This window comes from Sycon ciliatum, chromosome 8 (genome assembly GCF_964019385.1).
Source record: "Sycon ciliatum chromosome 8, ocSycCili1.1, whole genome shotgun sequence".
Classification (NCBI taxonomy): Eukaryota; Metazoa; Porifera; class Calcarea; order Leucosolenida; family Sycettidae; genus Sycon; species Sycon ciliatum.
The window spans coordinates 28,480,551-28,507,962 of record NC_088650.1 but is presented as its reverse complement, the minus strand read 5'-3'; the positions used below and the strand labels follow the sequence as shown (position 1 = coordinate 28,507,962).

The following is a 27,412-nucleotide window of genomic DNA, read 5'->3' as shown; positions in this document are numbered from 1 at the left end:
TCCATTGCATTTTTAAAGAAAGAACTTTGCATTTTTGTTCCAATAAGCCGAAGATTTCACCGTTTCAATTGTCATTTCAGTCTCCTTGCAGGGCAGCGGCTTGAGCATGGAAATATTGGAGAGGTGTGCATATTCACTGAAGTGTCTGCAGTGGATGCTGCACTCCTATTAAAAGAAAAATAGGTTTGACCAGATCTGGGCCAAGTCATGCTACTAACTTATTTGTACTCAATTGCAATGAAAATAATGATTTTCTCTACCCGTTGTTGGGTCTGCACGCATAGGGACAGTGGTAAGCCAATACCATCACTGCATGCTATGTACTTCAGCATTATGGAATGGCAATTCAATATTATTATTTTGTGTGTGTGTGTGTGTGTGTGTGTGTGTGTGTGTGTGTGTGTGTGTGTCTGTGTGTCTGTGTATGTGAGTGTGTGTATGGGGGTTCATATGTGCGTGCATGCGTGACGTCACTCAATACAAACACCATAGAATGGTGTAAACGTACGAGCTCCGCATTACATGTGTAGCCTATATATTGTAGAGTTTGAGAGAGCTAGGGTGACAGTTTTCAAAATAGAGAAATCAAGAAAATTAATAAATAGCATACTCTGTATTGTGGCTTGTTCCACGGAAGTGCCGGTAGGCTTCTGGTACACATGCATACAGTCGATCTACCTAAATTCTTGGCAGTTTTCCTCGTTGGGCCCATTTGCGCGCCCCAATCTTTGTTTGAGCGACGGCTGGAACGCCCAGCGCGGGCTTGACTTTCTGGGATTTCTGAGGTGTGTGAGTGCATGTGTAAGTACACACACACACACATGAGCACACACACACACACACAGAGAAAGAGAAAAGCAAAAATCTTCTTGCATACTCGTACATGTGGTGTGAAGCTGCGGAAAGTGGATGTCATAACAAGGCGTGTTTGGGGTCCTTCTAGACCAGAATCCCATTCAACACCCATAGAGATAACCCAAGTACGGTTTTACCCGATGGGACGTATGCATCTATTTCCCGCCGCTGGGTTGTTGTTTTCTTATTTTAATTCACCATAATTATGAACAGGCTTGAAGACTGCGGCCTTCTCACCGGGGCTATTGGCCCACGGCTCTCACAATAGGTTTTGCGGGGCAAGTCCACTACAATCGTACACACTGTGATACCAACTCTGCATGAGAGGTCATGAACTGGGTAAGCTACACTCATACATGTACTAGAATGGATTGTACCTGCCGAAAATTAGTCAACTTGCCCCGCAAAAAGGTGACGGCCATCTTCGATGCATACCTCACATTCTAAAGGCAATAGGGTGGCTGTCTTGGATAGGTGGGTATGAAAACATAACCTCAGCATTTGAGGTCGTTAGAGGGCCAAATCGAATCGTCTTCCACAGTATGTAGAATTTTACATACTTGTATACTGGCATGTGGACTAAGGACGTCGAGAAGTCGGAACACCGTGCAAAGCCGTTACATGTACATGAATAGAGGTTATGCAAATGATATCACCGTGCATGCTTTGTATGAAGTGGCAAATTGGTGCTAGCCAGATGCACTCCATACAAATGATGGTGAAATCTCATAGCCTCTATCGGACAGCCCTTTTAACCCTTTAAGAGCCGCCCCATACTTGAATGCGTCGTAAGTAAACGACGCAAGCAAATGCAAAACTTCAAAAGATCGTAACTCAGTCCAATCTCGCTCTAATCCATCGATCGAAATATCCAGGGCGAAGAGAAAACTCTCACCTGTCGGGAGAAACAATCCGCGAAGCGCTGCGAGCAACGGTTCCTGAGATAAATCACTCGTAAGTTGAGCCGCGATCGCGGCAATTTCAAAAGCGCGCAGTGCGACTTTAGTATTGAGAATTTTGAGACTTTTCGTCACGCTGGTTTACTTGAATTTGCACGGGTTTCACTGTTGATATTGTCAAGAGTACACAGCAAAAAAATTGGAACTCCACGATCGAGTAAAATGAAATATCTGGAGCGGGACGCAATTGGACGCATTTGGGGCATTTTTCGTACTGTCGCTGCGATCTAGCGCTGGATAGACAGTGTGCTGGCTCTCATGATCAACCTCATTCTCTTCCTCTCGCGGAGACCGTTCCAGGAAGCCCTAGATTGTGAGGATTGAGTGAGTAGAACTGAAGCTATGATCCAAGGAACACGAAAAAATGCAGAATTTTGAAATTTTCCTGTGGCTCTTAAAGGGTTAAAAGACTGAGCACTCTACACATGAATCCCTACACCGTGCAGCACTTCCATCCTGCTGATAACGCATGAACTCGCTCACTCACACACGGCTTGGGCTACCCTCAAAGCCCGTCAAACCCACAATAGTGGGTGGAGTCAAGGAACAAGCACTCACGGCTGGGTGGTGCTGTACATCGGCCAGCACTACAGCTGTATGATAGCCACTTTTGTGCATGCATGTTGTTTAAAAAACCTATCAGTACCTCCCTCCCCCCCCCCCCCCCCTCTCTCTCTCTTTCTCTCTCTCTCTCTTTCTCTCTCTCTCTCTCTCTCTCTCTCTCTCTCTCTCTCTCTCTCTCTCTCTCTCTCTCTCTCTCTCTCTCTCTCTCTCTCTCTCTCTCTCTCTCTCTCTCTCTCTCTCTCTCTCTCTCTCTCTCTCTCACTCCCTCCCTCACTCCCTCCCTCTCTCTCTCCTGGGAATGAGTAGAGAATCATTCCGGACCTCCAGCAATGCAATAACACCATTAGAGCTGTAACTTCCCCAGCATCTCAAAACGAATCCTCACCTGTAGCTGCCTGTACTTGTCCCGCAAGTCCATGGCGGTGCGCCTCTCCAGGAATGGAAACGCGTCGCGGATGTGCGACCAGCGGAATCCCAGCTTTTCCACGCCTCGGACGAGGTTGTCCACTTCCCACTGCTCCATGGGCACGCGCTGACGCCGTCGTATTCTTGTGCCCTGCAGGAACATCACATTGGTAGTATTGCCATAGGAAGAGTGAAGGGCAAACCACATGCAGCCAAACAACGCACAGGTACTTCCTAGCAAGCTGTGATGATTAGTTGAACCGTTCAACGACATACATGGGGTGATAGGCATCACAAGCGTTTGAGAAGGACATTTTATACTGCAATAAAAGACCCCTGTCAAACACCGTAAAGTACCGTTGATCCGCCCCCCACGCCATGACGCTTCCCAGCTGGGTTTTCGGCAGGGGGCGGGAATTAGATCAAGGCTGTCAAGTGCAGTACGATGTACAACAACGTAGAAGTTCAGATTCGATGTGCTGGATTGTGCACATTTTTATCCTGGATTGGCAAGTATTGTGTACAGCAGTGCATGCGTCGGTTCAACATCGTATTTTCGTTGTATACGTTGAAGTCGCTTCACAAGTAAAAAATCGACAGGGGGCGGGAATTAGAGAGGGGGCGGATCAACAGTACTTTACGGTACTTTTTCCACTACTGTACGTTGAATGAACTTGTAATATTACAAGCATTGAACAACTTGATAAGGCTGTCATCACACTACGTTCTCCGACTCCCGTTTACGTCTACGTCTATGGTGAAAAACCAAAACGGGTGGTAGCGTCATCAGACAGGCACAGTTCCTGACGCGTACAGTTGAACATCGATTATCCGCACATCGACTATCCGACCATTCGATTATCCGTAACGGTTTTTTTGGGCGCACGTGCCGTAGAGTACGCACTGTGCATGTAGTGAGCCATTCAAAAAATACGAAAATTTTGAAGAAAAAAAAGGTCGTACATGTACATGTACATGTTTCTTATCCGGAACATTTGCCTTATCTGAACACCGCCTGACAGTTGTCTGCCCAGAGGTGGTCGGATAATCGATGTTCAACTGTACACGCAGTCAGGTTTTTGGAGAAATTTGAACGCACGTACATCGAAGTACAGGGTCGCTGGGAAAAAGGCTGGGGGAGATACGCACGTTCATACAAAAAGTCGTATACCCCCCCCCCCCCCCTCTCCATACCACGTCTACGTCTCCCGTTTCCTCTGCTCCCGCTTTCACCCCGTATGCGGATCATCATGACAACCGACCAAAAACTCCTTACGTGGGCGTAGACGCAGCGCTTTGTACCATGGTGTGATGACAGCCTAAGCAGTCAACTAACACAAGCCTAGACTGCTGAAGTTTGCTCACTTGCACAAATGAATGAATTTTCAGTGCACAGCGATAACACAGTACTTATAATGCCGTTAATCAATCAACTTTCCGACAACTTCCTGCCATTCTTTTTTTTTTCGCACTGTGGTGGTGGTGGTGGTGGTGGTGGTGGTGGTGGTGGTGGTGGTGGTGGTGGTGGTGGTGGTGGTGGTGGTGGTGGTGGTGGTGGTGGTGGTGGTGGTGGTGTAAGGTTGATTGCCATACAACTACCACACTAGAACTCAAAATTATCACACATGAACTCACAATCACCATACAATGTATTATGGCAATTGTTAGTTATGAACTCACACCAGAGCTGAAGCAGGAGGCGTCTGTGTCCTCGTCAAGCGCTGACTGGTCCGTCGTGTCTCGGAGGTTGTAGCTGCTCACGCTGGCCTGTACAGTGGTGGATAGTTTGTGCGGTGATAGTCCTGGATGGTGGTGTGCTGCGGTCGTATCATTCTCCTTGCCCGAAGCCGGTTGGCGGTACTTGGCAGACTTCTTGTGATCTTGCACTACCACGGAGAAGTCCTTGAGCCGCATATCTCCCAGGCGAGGGTGCTGCTTGGACTCGGCATTACTGGGTTGCCCGCTATTTATCAGCGTTGTGTGCAGTTTGGTATCACGTGGGAGTTCGTGACGATCAGCCATAGCCTGCGGTACAGCTAACTTTGATGTATCCCAGTCAGTGATTGGGAGGGGTACTGAATCAATGGCTGAAGTAGAGTTGATGCGAGAGCGAGTCTGTAACCATAGGAAACACGCTGATGTCATATTTTCACCCAGTAAAAGCATACACCGTTCCCATGCGATCCCTCTCATTAACAATTACATGGCTTCAGTGCAACAACCCCACATTATTCAGGAATGCAATAAGCAGGTGCCATAGGTGAAGACACGTGTGAAGGTACAGGTGGAATCCTGATAATTCGAACCTCAAAATGCCAGGAAAAACTTCTAATTATCCGCAATATCCGGACATTCTAATTATCCAAACATGAATCCACAACGCAATATGTATGTCAAAATGCTCTCATGGTCACGCAGAGTTGCGCTATGGTCCTTACACACAGATTTCACGGATACTGAACTGACCGGCACAGCCTGCTCATGCAAACTGAACTGACCAGTACAGTGTACAGTGAACTTCGAATTACACTTTACTAACTTCGAATTATCAGCACAAATCCCACACATTTTCTATGTAAGTGGAATCCGTGGGACTTCTAATTAACCGGACACATCCAGTTTAGCTAAATTAGGTTCGAATTATCAGAAAAATTTATGTGGGAATCGTATTGATAGAATTTCGAAATCGGTCCTGGAAAAACTTCTAATCAAGCGGTATGTTCGAATTAAGCCATATTCGAATTGTCAGGATTCCACCTGTACCAGTATTCTGGCCAAAAGGTTGCAATCACTTCAGACCGAGGCAGCTATGAGTGTGCCCATTTCTAGCCAAAGGGAGGGGGGAGGGGGCGTCACTGCAGATGGAGAGCGTTCTGATTTCAGGTTGGGCACAGTAAGCAAGGCAGTTAGATTGTAGTGATTTTAAAAACGCACTCTCAAAGACGCACACCGCACAAACGTACAGTTCCTGTTTTGCTGGAGGAGGAATGACCATAGACGGATTTGGCCTTGACGGAATGCCGCTGTAATGTTGGTGACTCCTCCTCACCAAGTAGTGTGGACCATAATGCATCATTCTCCTTGTTGTAGAAAACGCCGCCACCGCCGCTATCACTACCACCACTATCATCTGCGGTTGCTGAAGTGGCCATGCCCTGCACAACAACAAGATGTCACCATCACACACAGTAAACCTGTCAAGGCGATCACTCATATAAGGCGACCACCTGTCCTAGAAGACCACTGGAACTGTAGCGGTAGCTACTTTGAGTAGTTTCGCCTGAATCTTTATTGCAGAAGGGGGAACATTATCGGACACGGAAAAGCACAACTTACTACAAGGAGAGCAGAAACGAAGAGAGCCCTACACAGGAATCACTGTGTAGAGAAGACAGAGAGCGGAATAGACTACGGCGCTGCGTGCACACAACAGCGACCGGAAGCAGCGTGCCCAGTACGGGATGCCATGTATAGATGGAGCCCGAGGGCAGTGGACTCAGACATGAATACGCACGCGCACCCGAGTACTGCATTCAGTGCGGGGACTGTGCCATAGAAGGGGAAGGGTTAGTGATGCGCAGCCAGCAAGTACAGCGGTACATGAATGCATGAGTCTATGGTACAGCAGGCAGGGTGCGGTTCTTACACACGTACGCACGTTAGATCAATGCGAGTGAGTGTAGGGAGTAGGAAGGAGAAACCAGGAGACAGACAATGCTATGCCTAGGGATAGAGTTCTGTCATGATGCTACTCATTACACTACATCTCCCCTAACGGAAAGAGTGGAAGGTCCATGTTCATATGGTCGAGATAAGCCGCTCAGGTGCAATGGCTTTGCGACCTGAACGCGTAGTGGAGGTGGCACTTGTGCCGGCCTCGGCAGCAGCTGGTGTGCCGTCGCAGCTCGCCACGGGAGATTCTCTGCCGCGTGTCCCGGTGGCCTCGGGCTGCAGGGCGATGGGGGCTGCTGGTGTCTCCACTTCTGCTGGGCTTGGCGGGAGTGGCCGGAGGCTCCTCGCGTTTCGACGTACGGTGGAGGTGGCTGTCTTGACATTGTAAGATCGCTCGCTGAGCTGTAGCTGTACCACTCCTTCCTGGCGCAGGTCTGTAACCCACACCCGGTCCCCCGCTGCGAGCCGACTGGGCGACCGGACACGGTGTCTGCGGTCGAAGTCCGAGGCTTGCCGGTCCTGCTGCTGAGCTTCTCGACGGCGAACCAGATCCAGGTCTGGCCAGGCTGGTGTCAGCTGGGCCGCGGGTGTTGGCACTGTGGAGCGGAGTTGCCGCCCCATTAACAACTGAGCAGGGGTGAAACCACATTGCAACGGGGTAGAGCGATACGCGAGTAGAGCTGTCGGGAGGTCGGTGGACTTGCGGAGTAGCTCCTTGATGGTGCGCACTGAGCGTTCTACCATGCCATTGCTCTGCGGGTAGCGAGGTGAGCTGGTACGGTGCTCGATATCGTGACGGGTCAGGAAGAGTGCGAACTCCGAGCTAGCAAACTGCGGCCCGTTGTCCGAAACGAAGCTGTCTGGGAAACCGTGCCGCGCAAAGTGCATGTTGAGGGCCGCAATGATGGCGGCGGAGGTGGTGGTGCGGAGCTGATCCACTTCTACAAATCGGGAGAAGTAGTCAACCGTAATCAGGTAGTCGATACCATCCAGTGTGAAGAGGTCGGCCGCAACGCGCTGCCATGGGCGGTCTGGGAGTGGCAGAGGGTGCAGTGGAGCTGCGGGGACCAGGCGTGTCCGGCTGCAGACTTCGCAGTTGCGGACTGTGTCGGCGATCTGACTGCTAAGCCCTGGCCACCACACTGCTGCCCGGGCACGGGCACGGCACTTGGTGACGCCCTGATGACCCTCGTGGATTGCACGTAAGACCTCGGACTGCAGGGACGCAGGTATGACTAGCCGATCGCCGAAGTACAGGCAGCCATCGGCGATGGAGAGGGCCTGCCTGGAGTGGAAGTATGGGTGGAGGTTGTCCGGGATGCTGTGCTCTTTGTCGGGCCAGCCGGCGGCAACGAACTGGCGCACCTGAGCGAGGATGGCCTCATCGGCTATGGCGAGGCGAACACGGCTGCAGAAGTCGGGCGATGCATACTCAGCCGAGACGGCGGACACATGGGCTTCGATGTCGTTGATGACGTCGGCCATGGTGGAGGTTTCGGTGCTGTCGTCGCCGGGAGCCCGGGACAGAGCATCTGCAACTACGAGGCGTGGACCCGGCACGTAGACAGCTGTCACGTCGTATCGGAGCAGCCGCATGAGCATTCGCTGGCACCGGAGTGGCGTGTTGTCGAGGTCCCTGGCGTTGATCAATGGCACCAGAGGCTTGTGATCGGTTTGCACCTGAAACGGACAGCCACCCTGGAGGTACTGTGCGAAGTGGTCACAGGCCCATGTCACAGCGAGCAGCTCCTTCTCAATCTGTGCGTAGCGCTTTTCGGTATCGCTGAGAGACTTGGAAGCGTAGGCGACTGGGCGCAGCTCGCCGTCGTGCATCTGTAGTAGGGTAGCTCCGAGACCATAGCTGCTGGCATCAGCACTGACCGTGGCAGGCTTGGCTGGGTCGAAGAAGGCGAGAGTGCAGGCTTTAGCGACGAGGGACTTCAACTGGTCGAGTGCCGCCTGTTGCTGGGCGTCCCACAACCAAGCGACGTCAGTGCGGAGCAGTGCACGGAGAGGTGCGGAGATGCTGGCCAAATCGGGAATGAACTTCCCCACATAATTGAAGAGGCCTAGCAGCCGGCGTAAACCGGGGACATCAGTAGGAGCAGCCAGTTGCAGGATTGCCGCGACACGGTCAGGATCGGGCTGGACCCCGCTTGCACTGATCCGGTGGCCCAGGAATTTGACTGTCGGCTGGCGCAAATGGCTCTTGTCCGGGTTCAGAGTCACGGATGCAGCCGCTAGCGCCTCCCGAACTTGTTGTAGAGCCAGGTCATGGGCTTCAATGGTAGCACCGTACACTAGAATGTCGTCCATGAAGACACACACACCCTGTATTCCCTCCAGTATGGCCATCAGCCGACGCTGGAAAATCTCGGGCGCCGATGTGATCCCGAATGGAAGACGTCGGAACATGTAGCGGCCGAAGGGTGTGATGAATGTGGCGAGATGTTGGGAAGAAGCGGCGAGGGGTACTTGCCAGAAACCCTTGTGTGTGTCGAGCGTGGAGAAGACCGTGGCTCCGGCGAGCTTGGCAAGTGTCTCGTCCACAGTCGGCAAGACAAAGGACTCACGCTGCACGGACGCATTCAGACGCTTGAGGTCGACGCAGATCCGGACGTCACCTGATTTCTTGCGGACGGCCACCATTGGGGCGCACCACTCAGTGGGCTCGGTTACGGGCTCGACGATGCCAGTGTCCACCATTCGTGCTAACTCGGCCTTTACCTTCTGGAGCAGTGGGAAAGGCACCCGTCGAGCGACTGGGCAGTGATATGGCTGGGCGTCGGGTTTGAGCCGGATGGTGGCGGGCGGGCCTTGCATACACCCCAACGGCTCAGCACGCGTCGGGTCTGCCTTGATGTGGCCTATGCCTTGTCGGACGAAGCCCATGCGGATGGAGGCTTGTCGGCTCAGCAGATTGGCACCATCTCCAGCGAGCACGTAAACCTCGTGGTTGAAAACTTCGCCAGTGAGTGCCTGGCTGGCCACGGAAAACTGACCGGCCAGATTGAGCCGGGCGCCATCGGGTCCCATCAGGTTGGTGGATGGCCGCTTAAGTGCTGGGGCGGGCTGTAGGCTGGCAAAGGTGCTGGCGTTCATCACGGATGTATCCGCACCTGTGTCGACCTTGAACACCACCGGTGTTTGGCCGATCGTCACTGAGCGCATCCAGGGTCCGCCCTCCAGCAGGTTAGCATCGGTGACACCACCCATGAACAGTGACTGGCTCTGGTCTGGCGGCGACCAGCTGGCCGGCTGCACAGAGTGTGCTGACTGCTGTTGCGGTGCCTTGCTGGCCTTGGACAGGCACACCCTGCTGTAGTGGCCCATTTTACCACAGGAGCTGCACTTCTCAGACCGAGCAGGACACTCACGTCGGGAGTGTGTAGCCGGTTTCCCACACCATCTGCAGGGCTCCTGGCCTGCGCGGAGCGCTGGTGAGTGGTCGGGACGGCGCTGGCTGGGTGTGCTCGATCGTACTGCTGCTTCTTGCGGGGGTGCAGAGATCTCCAATTGGTGGCGCTGCGCCGCCACTTGTCGGTGCACCTGCTCGTAGTTCCTGGCGTGCGTAGCAGCCTTGGCCAGGTCTGGCTTGTCGAGCAGCTGGAGCTCGAGGGTGAGCTTCCTGTCCACCAGGTTGGCCATAAAGCGATCGCGGATGCGGTCATCGCGAGCGTCCTTGAACTCGCATTTGTCCGCGATGCGGTGGAGACGACGCAGAAACTCGTCCACGGTCTCGGATGGCGACTGGGTGGCGCGTTCGAACATCGTTCGTTCGTGGACGACGTTGGAAACGGGCTTGAAGTAGGCCGAGAGTTTAGTCTCCACTTCCTTATATTTCTCTCGATCACCCGCGTCGGCGAACGTCAGCTGCTTGAATACAGTGGTCGCCTGTGGACCCATCGTGTACAGCAGAGTTGCGACCTGTACGTCTTCGTCCTCTTTGTGCAGTTTCGTGACTTTTCGGAACTGGCGGAATCGCTCCAACCAGTCGTCCCATTGCGTCGGATCGGCGAAGTCAAACGTTCCCGGTGGCTGGAATCGAGCCATCCTGCCGTTGCGGAACAGGTTCGTTGCGGATCAATGTTACTAGTATTTTTCTTTCACTGATCCTGTTCACTGCGCCATGTAGCGGTAGCTACTTTGAGTAGTTTCGCCTGAATCTTTATTGCAGAAGGGGGAACATTATCGGGGAGTTTCGCCTGAATCTTTATTGCAGAAGGGGGAACATTATCGATGATGCTACTCATTACACTACAGGAACCACGGCCAGGGGATGCTACTTCCAGTCAATTGATCCTGGATAAGGAGACCGCCTGGTAACAGAGACCAAATTTTTGAAGGTCCCCTGAGCGGTCGTCTTAGACAGGTTTCACTGTAAGAATGAGAGGTGGCGGTACTGGTGGCTTCATGCCTGTGATGGTAGACACATCATTATTTGATGCATGTAACCTGTCATGCAAGCAAGGGACATTCCTGTCATTCCACCGATGCCGCAGTGTTCCCAAAGGTCCCACCCTGCCAGTGTATTCATGCATTTTGGGATTTTATTTTGTATGCTGTCGGCTTGGGCACGAAAATCTTTTCGATACCTAGCAAACAGCACAGGTGACTGGCCATGGAGCTACCAACTTGCGACAGCCCATCATGCACTGCTCCCATCCCTACTTGCTGCGCCTTGCTGAGCCAGTCCCTCGCTTACTAGTATGTGTTCACTCAGTTACTCTGTAGTCTACTCACTCGACAACTCACAGGACTACTGTAAAAGCAGAAATTTTCGGTGGTGTAATATTTTTGGAATTCTCCAAAATCGGCGGTTCAGTGGAGGGAAATTTTCGGTAAAACCCGTTTTCCAGGTAATTGTACTTGTACTACAGTCCATTTCAAAACTATAGACGCGTACCTAGGCAAAAACCGTTATGCCAGCATCTATACCACATAAAATCTGTGATCACTTTGTGCATAATTTTTTCCAAATTGGGCGTCTGTTATCCAATCGTTTAGAAACTATATGAGAGTAATTGTGGAGCGGACCTGAGCAATATTCCAAAAAACTATTCTCAAAAAGCTCCAGCCAAATTTGAAATATTTCAAAAACCCTACGCGTCTATAGTTTTGAAATGGACTGTACATGTATACAGTACCGGTAGTAACAAAATTTTCGGTGCGTTTTATTTTTGGTAAAAATTGTCGGCACCAAAGTTACCGAAAATAAAACACCACCGAAAATTTCTGCTTTTACAGTATTCTCAGACTTCATCTAGGGTTCCCTGTAATAAGGCATCACTAGTTAGGAATCCTCTAGTAAAAAAGCTTAGCAACTACTTCTACCAGTCGATCACCTAGCAACCACTGGCACAGAGCATTGCAAGTGCGGGGCAAGTCCAGCTCGGAATCTTCTCTTTGACAATTTGCCTTTGACTTTCCAACATGACAATTTGCCTTTGACTTTCCAATATACGTTTTAAAAACAACACAACAAACATACCTTTTTGTGCCGTTTTGCAAAGCGCGGGTAGATTTTGCCGTCGTCTCTGGGCGTAGGGCATTCGTATCTTTTCTTGCCACGACGCGCAGGTCGTCCATGCTTCCTGCTGACATTGGCATTTGCATTGGCCGCCCGATGAGACGGCCCTGTCTTCTCATCGCCAGAGCTGGTTTGTTCATCGGTGAAGACTTCCTTCCGACGGAATGGCGCCTTCCTGCTCCGGTGACTTTCGTAGTCTGAGTTTAGTCCAAACATGTCACCGTCATCGTGGTAGGCCATGAGAGGTCTGTGATGACGCCGGAGAACCTCCTGCTTCTGCTGATGGCCGAGCTGGTGCTGCCAATCGTGATGCTGCTGCTCTCTTTGACTGTGTTGCTGACGCGTTTCAACAACAACTGCCACTCTGTGCTGCGTCTTTCCTGTGGTTGAACTAGAACTGATACCGTGTTGCTTCAAACGTGCAGTGGACGGACCACACACAGCACTAACGGATTGATCGGTTTCAACAACTGCTGCTCTGTGTTGCGTCTTTCCTGTGGTTGAACTAGAACTGATACCTTGTTGCTTCAAGCGTGCAGTGGACGGACCACACGCAGCACTAACTGGTTGAGCGTGCAGCTCAGGTGCGGAACTCTTCCATTCAGAGGAACAAACACCTGGCTTATCATCACTCACATGTGACTGGATCCTGCCGGGACAGTCCCGGCACTCTTCAGCGTTATCAGATGCACGCCGTTCAGTATACTGCTGTGTGATGGCATCTTGTTCACAGTTGTATATCTCTGGCTCGCTGCCATCTCCTAGCTTCCATTCCATACTCATGTCGAGAAGATCAACCGGAAACAAGTTCTTTGTCACCGTGTCTAGATTGCAGGCCGAAAGATCTAGCCCTTGGCTAGTGAATGCGGAGAGTTTGCTTGTGCAACCATCATCTCTGGATCTGTGCTGCCCTGTAGAATTGATGTCAGTGGGGCGGTCTTCCTGTACAGCTGTGGCCTTGGCGGTAAGCTCGGTGTCGGTGAATGAAACGTACATATCAGTGGATGCTTTGCTTTTCGCCAGGTGGGCAGCAGCATTATTGGTGTGACTGCTACCCACAGTGTGGCTTGCAGGTTTATGTAAGGGAGGATCCCGTATGGGTGAATTGTGTCGAGACACTACCGAGTGATGGCTTTCCGCACGAGGTTCGCATCCCAACCCAACGACCGAAGATGGGCGAGAAGGTTGCAGTAGCTCTCTATGCACAGTGGATGGTGGGTTAAGGTCAGGCTCTACCCGACCACAATGCTCTCTTTCCTGTTGGCGCTCGCATTCTGACAATCGTGAGAGAGGTGGCTGAACAGAGGGCTGACTAGTGGCTGTGTGACGGAGCGGGGTAATGCAAGCAGTCATATTTCTGGCCGAGAGAAGCTTCCGCTTCTTCTTCCTTGGTGCTGCCGTGGTTTCAAAGACAACTGATGAATCTGAGCAATAGGCATATGTGTCAATGTGGGGTTTGGCCATACTATGGCAATTGGAAGAGACGAATGATGCATCAGACTCAACACAGCTTGAAGCGGCCGCAAACTCGTCCAGATTCCACCTGGACGACCGGTGTTCGGCACAGAGAGATGCCTTGGCTCGCCCGAGCGATACTCTAGAAAACGAGCGACTGGTAACGCGTCCGAGCGCACTCATTTTGCAGACCATACACGCAGGTGCTTCAGAGGCCGGCGAGCTCACCTCGTCTTGACGAATACTGCTTACGCGCAAATCACGTGACCCTGGCCCGCTGGAACCTCGCACAATGGAACCTGCATCAGAAGCAAAGGCCTTGTGAGACCTAGTGTTGCTACTAGAGACTGGTGCACATCTGGCATTAGTGGGCTCTATCTCCGTGTCAACACTGTTCTTTGACCGCACTTGTATACCGCGTGACAGGGATTGCCTCGAACCGGTCGACATTTGATCCACTGGGTCTGGAATTGCTACGGGCGTCAAGCGAGCGGTTTTGTCTGAACTGTGCAGCGCAGCTGCGGGTGACCGGGAGAAAGAAGCCGTGCTGGGAAAACCGGGAGCAGCAGTCCTGTACAGTGACGGCGGCGAAACCGCCGGTGTTGTCTGCCGGCGGTCCGTGTTTGGTCGAGGTGTCCCCGCAGCGCTGACCTGGCATTTCGGAGCTGCTCTGCCAGTTGAGCATGCTGCCACTGAATGGTATTGGGTGATTTCACCCAGAGTGTGGTGACGGATAGGTGTTCGGTGAGGGCTGGTGGTGACTGCTGCCTGCAGAGCAGACCTTGTATCTAGTGTACCTGCTCCACCAACTGTTTCACTAGCACTGGTGCTGTGAGAAAGAGTTTGTCCGGCAGTACGCTGCGGACTAGTGTACCTCACTGAACCCGTATGCGCAGAACTTGAACCGCTTGCTGCCTGAAGACCACAGACAAAAGTGGAATTAGAACAAAGGTTTTAGGAATAAACACGTTGGCAAAATACTGTCATGGTTCGTGTTGGTGTGGTAGATTTGGTGTCACGTGTTTGTTTCGTCTTGGTCGCTGTGGACACGCGTCATTGGTTGGTGGTGTTGTGCGCATGCGCAAAACTGTGTGAGCTAGTCTTTGGTCTGTCGTCTTGTCAAGATGTAGTCGTTTTCCGTGTTCTTGGTTATTTGTCAATAAAAGAGTGTAAAAAGGCAGTCCAGTGGTGGCGGTTGAGCTGATGCAGTGATGGAGAAGTGGTGTTAGAATTACAACTACAACATTTGGCGCCCAACTATCTCTCGACGCGGAGTTCTGCCTCCGCAGCTCACGACCCTGCGATGTGTGTTGCTCCCGTCACTGCTGGACTGTCCTGGTTTATTCGTCACCCCTGTCCGTGTTCGAACGTTCGTCGTGGAGCTGTGTCGTCGTGCTGTGTCGTCGTGCTGTGTCGTCGTGCTGTATCGTCGTCCGGTGTCCCGTCGTCGTCGTCCCGTCGTCGTCGTCTACTCAATTCAATCAAGCTGACGCCCTCCGCTGAGCTGTGTTCAAGTGTCGCTGTGCGTCCGCCGTTTCGTTGTCCTGATACGAGTGGAGTATCAGCTTCGCAGTTGGCTTCCTGCTGCTCCGAAGTCGTGTGCTGGCTGGGAATGCGCCGCCTTTCTTCTCTCCATATCTCTCTTCTTTTCTTTGTTTTCCGGTGAGTGTTTATGTGTGTGCATGTGTGTGTGCATACGGGAGTTTGTTTGAATTGCTACTTGTCTTGGGAACTGGCGTCTGATCATGGTGAACCACGGTTGGTTCTCCTTGTGGCAGTCCACATCGAAGGCAACGAACGTCCGATCAGGGTGAGCCCCGGTTCATTGCTGGGAGCTAGACTCGCTGCTTGTTTGTCGTTGCCATGTATATATTTTATTTATTTTTGTTTTTTCGGTGACAGTCATGGGTTTGGCTGGCGTTGTGTGGATGGGCAGGGCCCATCGGTTTTTAGGCTTAGGTTTAGCCTGTGTTTTTTTGTGTGTGCGTGGCTAGACAGCAATGCAGTGTTTCTTCTCTTCTCTTTAACATTCACCTCTCTTTCTTTCTTCTGGCTTTGGTTGCCCTGTTTTATTCTGGGGAGCTACATGCGTTGGTCCTGTGGATACTTTTGCTGTTTGCGGTTGCGTCTCTCTGCGTATTGTGTTTTATTTGGTCATACCGAGGACGGTATGTGTTTTTTTGGTCGGGATATTGTGGTAGATTTGGTGTCACGTGTTTGTTTCGTCTTGGTCGCTGTGGACACGCGTCATTGGTTGGTGGTGTTGTGCGCATGCGCAAAACTGTGTGAGCTAGTCTTTGGTCTGTCGTCTTGTCAAGATGTAGTCGTTTTCCGTGTTCTTGGTTATTTGTCAATAAAAGAGTGTAAAAAGGCAGTCCAGTGGTGGCGGTTGAGCTGATGCAGTGATGGAGAAGTAGTGTTAGAATTACAACTACAACATTGGTGCGCCTGCCGCTCCATTTATTGCTTTCACTTAAACAAAGTGTTGAGCAATTATCATGTTATCATCTTCTCATCCCTGACGAATCTCTGGTGGTGAAACTTGGCTACACTGAGTTTGTTCTGGTGTAGCCCCAGACTGTGAGTGAGCGGAGGCCTAGGAAACCTAGCTAGTTATTGCTGCAAACTGGAGAAAGTAAGCATGGGCGCGTACAATGCTGCTTGCACCTGCCCCGCATCTGTCCACCCATGCAATGTTGTGAATGACCTGGATGGAAAGGATCAAGTTGGAGACAAGTTCAACGTCTTTCCCTTTAGATGCAGGGCAGCCAGGAAATCCTGTTTCATTTAAAACCACTTACACTGCCTGTCACAAGTTGGGGATTGTTTCCTTCATACTTGTTGACTGTGTCCAAAACAAGAATGGCGGCTTTGTGAACATCTGAGTCCTGAGAGTGGAAAGTGAACGTTATCGTCCATCCCAAGGACACACACACACACGCGCGCGTGCACACACACACATTAAAAAACAAACAACAAACTTTTGTTTTGCACATAGATAAATGATTGTGCGACCACATCAATGGTATGAGAGGTGCCGGCTGCTACCCTATGAGATATTGATCGAGTTGCCGCCATTTTAACAAAATACTGTTACTGCTACTGTGGCTCAAGCAATGCCTACAACCACAACATCAAACTGATGAGACACACTATCACTTTGAAAACCCCAAGAAACCATCGAAAGTAGAGCATGCTCACCTTGCAATTCACAACGGTCCTAATCAAGAGTGGAACAGCACCAGACTCCACGAACGACCTGGTTGAATTGTCTAGCAGAATGGTCAGAAAAGAACAATCGAATGCGTATTTTAGCATCACATGCCAATGGAATTGTATTGCCCCCTGTGAGAACTGCAACCAGTGGTGGCAGGCTCAGATGGGGAGGGGGGGGGGGGGCACGGGCTAGCGTAAGTGCTCAGTATATGACATGTGCATACACAAGGAGGCATGTGGTTCATTATCCGCCACAGCCAACTTCAGTTGCATTCTATCCTGTATCTTCTTTGCAGGCAACCACAAGAAATCCATGAAAATTCAGTAAGAATGAACCATTCCCCTGCCTAGATCGAGTTTGGTCTATGCTCCATCTTCATCAAAATTCTGGATCACCTGCTAGCAATCTATCCTACTTACCACCATAGTCCAGTATGCACAGGATTGCAAGAAGCAGGCGCGTTGCCAGAGTACCACCAGCTATGCTCTCGTGATGCGACAGCAAGCTGCAGTAGAGTGGCATGATGCCCATGTTGCACACGGTGGCCTTGTTCACATCTGCAACATAAGTACAGATACACACACACACACACACGCGCACAAGTGATTACGTGAGCACACATACACACACACACACACACACACACACACACACACACGCGCATGCGTACACACACAACTCTCACACACAACTCTCACACACACACACACACACACACACACACACACACACACACACACACACACACACACACACACACACACACACACACACACACACACACACACACACACACACACACACCATGTACCATGTATACGCCCGTCGCAAGAGAAGCACGCAAATCTGCAAATGCACTGGATGTGCACTCGCAGATTTTCTCTTATAGCAACGATAGCGAACAAGATCTGAATGAGACAGATCAAGTCTTGCACCAGGTAACTGTCTAATCCACACAACTGGCGAAGCCATGTGAATCGACCACCAATGCACACCTGGTCTACACCACACGGAACACACACACACACACACACACACACACTCCCAACGCACCCCCCCCCCCCCCACACACACACACTCCCAACCCACACGTCCCCCCCCCCCCAAACACACACACACACACACACACACACTACTCGCCAAACAACGAGCGCCACCCTCCAACCTCCGATTTTTCCTCACAACGGTCGCCAGTATGCTATTTGATGTATGGTATGTTCTGCCCAAGGCCCTGTGTGAAGGCCAAAGATCTGAGTCACATGCCTGCCTAGATCGGCATGTGTACTGTCTGCTACTACTATCTGGCAATGTGCCCAAACCTGCACACGAACTCTTACCGTTATTGGTGCAAGCCACCGTGACAGTCTCCAGGACCTGACCAAGCAATTCTGCGGACATCGCACCCGGCACCGTGCCCTGCTCCACTGCACGACGCAAGCAGCCAACTGAAGCCCTGAGCACTCCACTGATTCGAGAACGATCTTGATTGGCACCTATGTCAAGCACATCGAGCCCGGACCATAAAGCAAGCTATCAGAGCAGTGCCAAGAAGGAGATCAATGTTCTTCTCATCCACAGGAACGTTTGTAATGTACTCGTAGTTAGAGCACTCTGGCGCTAGAGCGACAAGCTATCTTAAAAAAATGTCTGTGGTGCCTCCTTTGCACCATGGCTGGTAGCTCGGCTTGCTTAAAAAGCTCATAGCTGTACTGATGAGGCCTATATGGCCGAAACAGTTTGCTGTCTACAGAATTGGGTAATGTATTTCGTAGCGAGGTGGGTTCATAGAGCCAGGAATCTCGATGTCTTGCAATGAAATATTGATACTTTTTTGGAAGTATACTGGTAAACATGATCATCAATCAGGCCGTGTATTTCTGGACCAGATTGATGTAACAAATTGCGTCTTCACTGTCTTTACAAACAACATTGTGTTGTTTTCAGTCTTGGGAATGCACGGCACCAAAACAGTCTCTGAGGATTGCTTATAAAAACATGTGAAACTCTGAAGTAGAGAAATGTAAAACTAATATCCTTGTTGCGACAGATCAAACGCTCAAGGCGCAGATGCAGCTCCTAACTAAAGCAGTGGGAATAGGAATGGAGTTTTCTAGAGGGAAAACGCACTTACAGTTGTTGTTGGTTGCCGATGACAGAAGTGCACACACACGGCTCAGTAGACTTTCCTGCTGCTCACTGTGCGGGGCAAGTTTCTCCAGTGCCACCTTGCACACTGGGAAGAGCTGACTGACGACCGACTGCACGCTGTCCACCAGACCTACGGACCAAGAAACAATGCCAGCATTCCATAGAATATCTGTTCAGAAATCAAACATTAGCTGTTTCTACACCCACATCAACGTATATGCATGAGCTAGTTCAGATTGCACGGCAGCTACTAGAATTCTGTGGATTCGTGAGTCAAAAAATTACACCGCAGTGCAATATACATGCACTACTTCACTACTTCGAAGTACACCTTAGCTACCAAGTCTACACAGCTAGTGTAGCGTTGGAAGAACGCATGAATGCCAGTTTGTGCGTTGAATGCAAGCAATGGTATGCAGCTGTGAACAGAAATTTCAAGAAAAGAAAGTGATTTTTGGGCCAGAAAGACGCTCGACTGTACGACTTTTGGTGTTATACTGAGGCCTCTGTGCGCGTTGGACCGAGCGAACACTGCGGAACAGTGGGTTACCGTAATAACGCACATATAAGCACATGCACTTATAAGTGAATTTTTGCTACGAATCCAATTTTCAATTTTTTTTCACCTAAACACGCATGCGCGGTCAGAGTTCGTTTGCCAGAGTCTATGTGTTTGACTAGGTCTTGTAGTGTCAGTTTCATGGTTCCTGTATGCTGTTTGCAGGCTTTTATCTGTGGTTGTGTCAAAGTGATAATTTTGGTAGTGCTTCGCAGCATGCGCTTATAAGTGAGAGTGCGCTTATATCCGAATACAGGCACATGTGCCTATATGTGCGTTACTACGGTATGGCGAACATTACGCTATGGCGGATTATGATATAGCGAGGAAATTTTGTACAGAAGCGATGTGGTTTCGGCATGGACATTTGCATTTCGTACGTTGTAGTGAGGTTTATGTTATAGCAAGGGTCGCTATAGCGTGGTCTGACCCATAATTTCATCATCCATCTCACCTGAGTTTGACGAGGACATGGCCAGGCAAAGTGTCGACACTACGGATGATGATAGCTTCTCGTCAGCACTGGAGTCGTGATGTGATTCAGACGACAGCTTGTCCAGGAACTCCATCACACCGAAACTGTACAACGGCTCGTGCGTGCGCGCGCAGGTTTATGTGTATACATTTAAAAAGCAATAACAGGGAAAGCAGAGCCTCTTCAATGGACAATCCGACTCCGAAGTACAGTCATGTAGTCTATATGATCCACAGCAACAATACAGTCATGCACAGTCTTCCTCATTCTTTGGAGTGCACACATGTTTCTCATCTATAGGCTGTAAAACAAGAAAATTTCGCAGATTTGCTGTGTTTTGAAATCTACGGAAATGAATGTCCTGCAAAAGAGACCTTACACTGAAAACACTTGCAAAAGCTTCCGGATTTACGAAATAAAACGTGCACGATAGAGGGCTCATGGCTTTACAAAATATGTCCTTCTGGATTTCATAGTAATTATCGTGAGTGACAACTCCCCTTGAACTCACGTGAACAAGTCACACAGGTGTTGCAAGATCCCTTCACGCCAGCACATCTCCAAAACATTCCCTGCATAGTGTATGGCGCACACAGACATACATGGCGCGCGCACACACACACACACACACACACACACACACACACCTCAGACCTCAGACCTCAGACCTGCCCATCGCGGAAGCGATGATAGCGAACAGCTATGTTAGGCATAGCAACTTGTGCTGGGATTACACCATTCAACAGCTTGCAAGGCTGATGAATTGACCGCCACTATTTTTAGCCTGGTATCCACCACACAGCTGATTGAAGTGACTTTTTCTGGCCAGTGAATCCCTATTTTCATTTTTCCATTTTTTTCTACACACACACACCACACCACATACTCCGGCATACACTGGCTGTTGGTAACCACCCAGGAGAATGAAAAAAAACACACACACACACACACACACACACACACACACACACATGTGCACCCCCCCCCCCCCCACACACACACGCGTACACATGCATGCACAGGCACATGCACACACATGATTAAAGCTTCACCCAAAGCCCCATTAGACAACACTACCCGGTAATTGTGCCATACCCCATTGGACACCAACCCAGCTCAAACCGGGGAAGGGAGGCAAGACCATGCCACGGCCCAAGGAGCGGACCAGAAGGGACCATCTCCTCAGGTGCAAAGTGCCAAGAACTGAGGATGCAAGTACATACCAAGCTAAGCAGATACGGCAGATAAATTTCCCACTGCTATTGGCCAAACCAGACTTGAAAGCATTTCCCGTCACACAGTACTTGATCTGCGCGCCATGCATACAGTGTAGACCACACACAGTTTTACTACAACGTTGCTAGTTGCTACCATATCACAAACAAGGTATACACTCACCTGAACTGCCGAGCAGCGAAGCCAGCAGCAGACACACCATAGTGGATAGCTTCCTGTCGGTTGCGCCTCGTGGCAGCAAGCGTGAGATGTGCCGCACCGTACTTTCCCTGGCCAGCAGTGTACAGCTCAGATCTGGCATTGTAATCGACCAATAAGTTCAACAGGCGAGAACAGTTGAAGTCAGTGATGTCCTGGGACATGCGGCATGTGGGTGTTGGCGTATGGAGAGGTGGGCAGGGGACACACAGTGCTACATGGAGTGCTATGAAAAGCCAGTGCTCTATATAGAGGATATCCTGGCTCATAGATCTTGTACTGATTTCTGATTCTCATATAATTATATGAAATGAAAAGTGGTGGTAAAGAGCCAGACAGAGGTAAGAACCACTTCCTTGGAGGTAAGAGGTAGCAGATTGCCAACATGTGGATAAAATACCAACAAAATGAATTAGATTCAGGACCGAGATTTGCCAAAGGCATGTAACATCACAAGGTGGAGTCAGGGCCCAGTGACCTTCATAGCTATCTTACTTACAATGTTGTACATGCGGCTTTGTTGGCCTCCATAGTGCAGGCCTATGCGTCGTGTTTTGATTCCATTTATACAGTGCCTTTTTGGCCCCAGCTGTACAAGTCTGTGCACTGTCTTTAGTGCCGCTGCCTGTCTCGTAGATAATAAATGTTTCCCTGCGCCTGGCCTTGGGTCCTCTTTTGCTCGAAGTCTTCTCTAAGACGTTTCAATAATCCTCTCTCTGGCTCGAGGCTCCGAGACGTGTTGCTTTGGTGTGTTTGTGTGTGGCAAAAGAGCTCATCTTAGTTCTACGACAAGGTCAACTGCCCGGATGATCCCCAATGGGAGAAATATTGGCAACCCTTCTTTATTATGTATCCGGTACAACTGACAACCTGTTCATGGAATGGAGGTGTTTTCGAGTGCAGGGAAAACGCTGCAGTGGAGTTTGAGAGTTCGCTTGTTATAAAAGAAACACACCTACTTGTAGTACCTGGCATCAATCCTGTTCTCACCTGAGATGCTGGCAGCACATGCCAGAGTGCGCAATGCTGCAAGCTGACAGGCCACCATATCCTCCGGGTCGGTTTTGCAACCATCGCCACTGGTACTCGATGGAGCGTGGCGTGTTTCAAAAGCCAGCGCCATAATCTTCTCCATGACGCCGTTGCGGACAAACTCCTCGCAGGCATCCACTATGATATAGGAATGCATTGGGAAATCACTCTCATTAGAAGGGCAAGGACAACCACAACAGCAGCGGTAATGTTAGCAGCAGCAGCACCGCCACCACCACCACCACCAGTAGCAGCAGCACTATCACCACCACCACCACCACCACCACCAGCAGCAGCAGCAGCAGCACTATCACCACCACCACCACCACCACCACCACCAGCAGCAGCAGCACCACCACCACCACCAGCAGCAGCAACAGTAGCAGCAGCAGCAGCAGCACAATCACCACCACTGGCCACAGCAACAGTCAACATGCCACTTATGGCATGTACGCACGTGCACACTTCTGGTCACACATGCATACTCTACCGTATAGGCACATGCCTGCTTTCCCGCATCTGCACGCACACTCTCCTGTTCAGAGTTGTTCTCTTCCTGTCGTGTCGACAATGGTCGTTCTTTTTCTTTCTGTTTCCCAATATCAATGTCGTGTCTCTTATTGAATCGGTGAATATAATAATACTTACCGACATAACAAACACAATGCTCAAACTCATTATGAATACCGTATTTCCCCCATCAAACGTACACGTCTCCAATGGGGGAGTTTAGAAAAACCCCGACACAAGCATAACACATAGTTCTTTGATTGTTGGTTCACTGACCGGTTTCACTGTTTATCACACATCATCAGAGTGTAATGAAAAAGTAATCAAAGTAACACAATTTATACTGGAAAGGCGGTTACCCGCAAATGTAACTATAGTACAGGCGGGCCACCAAAAAGCTAGGGGCCCCAAGTGCGGGGGGTCCTATACTATGACTTGTAGTAGAAAATGTGTATGTGTAATTGGAATTTCTCAGAAATCTACAACTGTGTACATGCCATGCAAAACGTTGTATTATGCCAAAAATTGATAATTTTGTTGTATTATGCCAAGAATGGATAATCATGTTTGTCTGGCTAGTTGCATGCAAGTTAAATAGTACAAATGGTACGAATTATTTGTACAAGTTAATATTTGGTAGTGACAACAAATTTGTTGGCACTACCAAAAAAATGTCTCAATATCCTTGTCAGTTTTGTGCCTTGTTGTCGCACTATCTGACTGTACAATTATTATCTTGTTACCTTGGTCGACTGTTAGTCATAACTACAATGTAGTAATTTATATACACAGAAGCCTTGCTTGGTAGTTTAACATGTTTTTCGATTTTGACAGCATGTTACAAGGCGAGGACGCATACAACCGGGTTATGGATTGGTTGTAGTCAGGAGCACTACGCGTCCTCGCCTTGTAACATGCTGTCAAAATCGAGAACATGTAGTAGCTTCTAGGTCACTTTCTCTTTACATACCGTATTATCTCTAATATAAGCACGGTCCTTTATTTTTTCAATGTACCTCCGCCCCGTGCTATTAATGGAGACGTTCCTTTATTGGAGACTGTTCCATTATTATTTCAACCTCATTTCAGTGGCATGTTGCCATGCCAAATTCATGTATGACGCACACATTTCAGGGTTTTTTTCGCCGGTACAGATAATGAATTTACACAGTGTGCTTATAATGGAGACTGAGCACTTTATTTTTTGAATGCCGTCCCAAGGTGTTCTATTATTGGAGACGTGCCATTATTGGAGACTGTGCTTATATTAGAGATAATACGGAAATTACTATTGGCTCAACATCCGAATCTACAGAGGGTATGCGAATGTTGTTGTTGTTGTATACTTTATTCATAGTGGAAATCAAAACAGGCGTATGCCTAAAAGGGAAGTTAAGGCAAAAATCAAAATTTCGCCAGTTGTAGTCTTCGGGGTGCTGAGTCGAATGGTCTTAGTCCGAGGAAGCTGAGACGCTCCCTTCCTACTTGAATCCCAATCGAACTCGCGCACTTCCACCGAAACTGGGTGACTGCGCCCTACGAGATGGGGATTTGTATGCAAAATGTCACTAAAAGCGCCATTTCGTTCTTATAAAAGCACGGATGACCGCGATTGGCCCATATGTTGTAGTCTTTTGGACGCTGAGTCGACTGGTTTTGGTCCGAAAAGGCTGCGATGTAGCGTTCCTCCTTTATTCCCAATCGAACATGGTTGAACAAGCGGTCACGTGCTCCTGCGTACACCAGTCACCTGGTCACCGTGCCTGCAGGGTACAACTTACTAGCCTGTTTGACCTTTTTTGGGTGCACTCCTGTCACTCGAGTTGAACCTTGGTGTGAAATTTGTCGCCTGCTGGCGTGGTGACCAGGTGATTTGGGCACCCAGGAGCACGTGACCGCTTGTTCAACCATGTTCGATTGGGAATAAAGGAGGAACGCTGCATCGCAGCCTTTTCGGACCAAAACCAGTCGACTCAGCGTCCAAAAGACTACAACATATGGGCCAATCCCGGTCATCCGTGCTTTTATAAGAACGAAATGGCGCTTTTAGTGACATTTTGCATACAAATCCCCATCTAGTAGGGCACAGTCACCCAGTTTCGGTGGAAATGCGCGAGTTCGATTGGGATTCAAGTAGGAAGGGAGCGTCTCAGCTTTCTCGGACCAAGACCATTTGACTCAGTACCCCGAAGACTACAACTGGTGAAATTTTGATTTTTGCCTTAACTTCCCCTTTAATAACAATGGACGATTGATCAGCGGATTCGCTTATGGCCGCTAAGTATGCAGCGTGAGTCGCTAGCAGTAGTGCAAGTGCAGCGCTGTGCAGCGACTTCGCCAAAGTATCTCAACGGATGATGGCATCGCATACCCTCTATAGATCTTCAGAAATGATTCGCTCAGGAATACTGGCAATATTAAGATGCGCATGTGTGCATGTACGTGCATGTACGTGTGTGTGTGTGTGTGTGTGTGTGTGTGTGTGTGTGTGTGTGTGTGTGTGTGTGTGTGTGTGTGTGTGTGTGTGTGTGTGTGTGTGTGTGTGTGTGTGTGTGTGTGTGTGTGTAGGGAATCACTGGCCAGAAAAGTCACTTCAATCAACTGTGTGGTGGATACCAGGCTAAAAATAGTGGCGGTCAATTCATCAGCCTTGCAAGCTGTTGAATGGTGCAATCCCAGCACAAGTTGCTATGTCTAACATAGCTGTTCGCTATCATCGCTTCCGTGATGGGCAGGTCTGAGAGAGAGAGAGAGAGAGGTGTGTGTGTGTGTGTGTGTGTGTATGTGTGTGTGTGTGTGTGCGTGTGTGTGTGTGTGTGTGTGTGAGTGTGTGTGTGTGTGTGTGTGTGTGTGTGTGTGTGTGTGTGTGTGTGTGTGTGTGTGTGTGTGTGTGTGTGTGTGTGTGAGTGTGTCTGCGCGCATATTGCTCGTAATCAAGGTGTAGTGTTTTGTAGCTAGCATTCTTGCAAGAGCTTGTATTTCTGAGGAAGTGTGGGATTTTGTATCATCGTCAGTAATAAGAAATACCGTTGTGGATATTGAAATCCGATGGAATGACCGTGACCGGCGGTCTTACTGCCTTAGCGTGTACGCAGTTCACGTACACACTGCAAAATGGACCAGCAGATGGCAGTGCTCACGGCTGCAAGGCCAGCGCCTCGTGGCCGCTTGACTTCTTCAACGGATTTCAATGTCTACACTAGTAGGAGTGTACATAATTATAATAAAACCAGTTAATAAATTATAATAGTATAAGGATACACTCATGTTGTTGTTGTGCGGGAGAGTTGAAGCAGCGGAGATCAGTGTCCACAAAGACTCGTCACCTCAGAAAACTGGTGTTTAATATTATTATTAATTTCTGGAAGCCAGTTTCCATGAGATAGGCTTACCTGATGTAGAACACAACGTCGCTATCGCTTGTAGAGTATCGATCACTGCGGGACAGTCATCGTCCGCGAAGCGAAGGCACTCCGCCAGGAGACGCACATCCGGAAGCCTATTCTTTGCGGAAGCGTCGACTTCTGGACTGGACGCAGCTCCAGAACTTCGCTCCATGCTACTTCTTGCACACGACTCCTCGACGCTCTGTGGCACTTGTTGGGCTTGCATTCCGCAGCAGTCGGGTATGAATCGCTACAATTCCATCAGTCAAATGAGGAGAGCCTCCATGCTCCTGGGCCTCGGTGAAATCTTCGATACAAATCCAGTGGAAGATTTCTCTACATTATGTTGCAAACTTTGCTCGGTGCGCTTTTAGAGCCTACAATCATGGCCAGCCCAACCGACCTCAGGATCACACACAGCTCACAAATACAAAGTACGAGTACTTGTTGTCCAAGACGCTCGGATGAGATGGTCAGAAATACCCAAACTGCTCAACTAAAGTGATTACACAATACTCAATAGTGAAGAACTGCAAGCAAGATCTTCTCGAATTTTCTTTCCGCTCAACAAGAATGCGAAGGGTGAAAATGATGATCCAGTAGCTAGGCTACATACCATGCCTTTGCGTCGGTTTCATGGGCGAAAATGAACTGTGATGGAAGTGACTGTGTGATGACAGAAAAGAAACGCAAAGCAGATAAAAAGAGTGATCATTTGACATCGCGACTGTGCGGCATTCATCACTACATTAGGCACTCATAATCTCATTTCAGATTGATCCAGATTTCGATGGCGGGGTCAAAGGAGAAGACATGACCTTGATGACCCCAAGTCAAGACTCGAGCCGTCGAGGCAGCGCTCGCGCGCGATCGCCACGGCCTCCAGCCAAGGCCCAGGCTAGATATGGCCATGCCGGCTTCCGGCAAAATATCGCCATGGAGATCTACTGATGTAGGGAGCAACACACAATTCCCCGGCCCCAAGTATCGCCGAAGTCGCACCAACCTCTTCTTCACATTGTTGTCCCCAGCGCGGGCTTGCGAATTAGAATGGTTTGGAGGCCACAACGTTGTGAATGGCCAACGGTCCTCAGCGCTTGTTCAGCACCTCCATGAGCGACACTGACTCACGCTGCTATCTGGTGTTCACGAGGTGTTTTTCGCGCTGGAAACGGAGCGTCTCTGTAAGTTAGTTTGTATCCCTGGTGATG

General features: G+C 49.7%; 1 protein-coding gene across 1 annotated transcript; it reads right to left on the bottom strand.

Annotated features, from left to right (window-relative positions):
* LOC135822599 (uncharacterized) lies at positions 1-27,412 on the bottom strand. Its single transcript, XM_065335410.1, has 15 exons — positions 26,208-27,412; positions 22,264-22,443; positions 21,238-21,369; positions 20,351-20,411; positions 19,819-19,943; positions 18,789-18,935; positions 17,995-18,150; positions 17,077-17,214; positions 16,642-16,712; positions 16,242-16,328; positions 11,947-14,355; positions 5,747-5,938; positions 4,464-4,898; positions 2,764-2,934; positions 1-780 (listed from the first exon to the last, which is right to left on the bottom strand). The coding sequence occupies exons 1-15, from the start codon at positions 26,425-26,427 to the stop codon at positions 679-681; spliced, it is 4,626 nt and encodes a 1,541-aa protein (XP_065191482.1). The 5' UTR covers positions 26,428-27,412; the 3' UTR covers positions 1-678.

Bases quoted from the DNA above. Each gene is read 5' to 3' on its own strand.
- LOC135822599 (XM_065335410.1), bottom strand. From the start codon at position 26,427: ATGCAAGCCCAACAAGTGCCACAGAGCGTCGAGGAGTCGTGTGCAAGA. The intron at 16,329-16,641 runs GTGAGCATGCTC...TTCCACTCTCAG, and splicing joins GGACCGTTGTGAATTGCAAG to GACTCAGATGTTCACAAAGC. The intron at 14,356-16,241 runs GTAAGTGGTTTT...TGTGGTCTTCAG, and splicing joins CCCAACTTGTGACAGGCAGT to GCAGCAAGCGGTTCAAGTTC.